The sequence below is a fragment of the Alosa pseudoharengus genome, unplaced genomic scaffold, assembly GCF_046254945.1.
Source record: "Alosa pseudoharengus isolate Yale_2024_CS ecotype anadromous, Long Island Sound unplaced genomic scaffold, YU_APseudo_1.1 YU_APseudo_1.1_scf_3, whole genome shotgun sequence".
NCBI classification, from domain to species: Eukaryota; Metazoa; Chordata; class Actinopteri; order Clupeiformes; family Clupeidae; genus Alosa; species Alosa pseudoharengus.
The window spans coordinates 7466522-7469021 of NW_027468718.1; the positions used below are offsets into that span (position 1 = coordinate 7466522).

The 2500-nt window shown below is 42.8% G+C and overlaps 1 protein-coding gene across 1 annotated transcript in view; it reads right to left on the minus strand.

Moving 5' to 3' along the window:
* il1rapl1a (interleukin 1 receptor accessory protein-like 1a) overlaps nucleotides 1-2500 on the minus strand; it is a 29378-nt gene that overhangs the window by 9183 nt on the left and 17695 nt on the right. The window contains exon 5 of the mRNA XM_076262481.1: nucleotides 112-241. Within this exon, the coding sequence (XP_076118596.1) occupies nucleotides 112-241 (130 nt within the window). The remainder of the gene's footprint in view (nucleotides 1-111; nucleotides 242-2500) is intronic.

Below are 2500 nucleotides of genomic sequence, written 5' to 3' on the forward strand. Positions count from 1 at the left end.
AAAAAGGGTGTGTGTGTGGGGGGGGGGGGTGAAGGTTAATAGATATCAGTGGTGCTGGTTAGTCAGTGTGTAAAGCTGTGTGTATGTGTGTGTGTGTGTGTGTGTGCTCACCTCATCTCACTCTCTCTGATGCGTGTTTGGTCCATGTCCTCGATGAAGCGGTCTCCTTTCAGCCAGTAGAGCACTGGACTCATGTCACTGTAGCCAAACCAGGCCCAACACGTCAGGTTCACCACACTTCCTGTGGGCGGAAAACATCAACTTACTGAGGACACCAATCATATCATACGAACATCACATCATACACATGGAACATCACATCATACACACAGAACATCACATCATATACACAGAACATCACATTATACACATAGAACATCACATCATACACACAGAACATCACATCATACACACGGAACATCACATCATACACATAGAACATCTCATCATATACACAGAACATCACATCATACACACAGAACATCACATCATACACATAGAACATCACATCATGCACACGGAACATCACATAATACGCACAGAACTTCACATCATACACATAGAACATCTCATCATATACACAGAACATCACATCATACACATAGAACATCACATCATGCACACGGAACATCATATCATACGCACAGAGCTTCACATCATACACATAGAACATCACATTATACACACAGAACATCCCATAATATGCACAGTATCACCCAGTGTCACATATCTGCCAGAGGCACAGGAGACTAACTGAAGTGAATTGGTTCTTATGTAACCAAATATCTAATGCATCATACACTGATATAACTGAAGTGTGTAGGTTTTGATATATTCCTATATCTGATGTATCATGAACTAATATAAAATGTATATGTAGCCCCCCCCCGTCAGTGGATATCAAGAGGTGTCACTGATTAAAATTACAAAAGTCACGCCAAGACATGGACAGAATCTCAGTGTTCCCCATCTGAGGTCTGATCATAACACCAGTAACTTCAAACTCAAACTCAAATAGCCAATCAGTACAACTCTTATTAAACCCTTTGGAAAGACACGATGCAGTGAACCAATCAGGGGATTTGAACAATGTCAGGACAAATCAACATCAGTCACTCAGTACCCATCAGTCAGGCACATCCACATAACATAACTAAGCTCTATCCCCTATGCCACCCATGGACTTACAGTATGGAGTAGGTATGTGAGGACTGTTGCACATGCAGCCACATGGGGGAGCTCTTGAGCTATAGAGGGGAAGGTAGCCGAGGAGAAGAGAGGATGGCCAGACGTAGCCGAGGAGAAGAGAGGATGGCCAGACGCACAAACAACAAAACACACAGAGAAGGGCAGCGAGACAGACAGACAGATGTACAGACAGACAGACAGAAACAGAGACAGACAGGCAGACAGAGAGAGAGACAGACAGAGAGAGAGAGAGCAGACAGACAGAAACAGAAAGAGAGAGAGACAGAGAGAGAGAGAGAGAGAACAGATAGACACAGAGAGAGAGAACAGATAGACAGAGAGAGAGAGAACAGATAGACAGAGAGAGAGAGAACAGATAGACAGAGAGAGAACAGAAAGAAAGAGAGAGACAGACAGAGACAGACAGAAAGAGAGAGAGAGAGAGAGAGAGAGAACAGACATACAGAGACAGGCAGAAAGAGAAAGAGAGAGACTACATATAGGTAGACAGAGGTACAGAGACATACAGTATGGATGGATGCAGCACTGCATGAAATTCCCGCTGCTACCCAGTCCCATCCTATTCCCCTTTACATTGATACTGTACACACTCACTAGGAGATGCTCCTTATTCTCCTTACAGTGATACACACTCACTAGGAGATGCTCCTTATTCTCCTTACAGTGATACACACTCACTTTGAGATGCTCCTACAAACTCTCCTTACAGTGATACACACTCACTAGGAGATGCTCCTTATTCTCCTTACAGTGATACACACTCACTATGAGATGCTCCTACAAACTCTCCTTACAGTGATACACATTCATTATACATTGTTCCTACTACAAACTCTCCTTACAGTGATACACATTCATTATACATTGTTCCTACTACAAACTCTCCTTACAGTGATACTGTACACATTCACTAGGAGATGCTCCTTATTCTCCTTACAGTGATACACACTCACTAGGAGATGCTCCTTATTCTCCTTACAGGTGATACACATTCATTATACATTGTTCCTACTACAAACTCTCCTCACAGTGATACACATTCATTATACATTGTTCCTACTACAAACTCTCCTTACAGTGATACTGTACACATTCACTAGGAGATGCTCCTTATTCTCCTCACAGTGATACACACTCACTAGGAGATGCTCCTTATTCTCCTTACAGTGATACACACTCACTAGGAGATGCTCCTTATTCTCCTTACAGTGATACACACTCACTAGGAGATGGTCCCTCGCTCCTTACAGTGATACACACTCACTAGGAGATGCTCCTTATTCTCCTTACA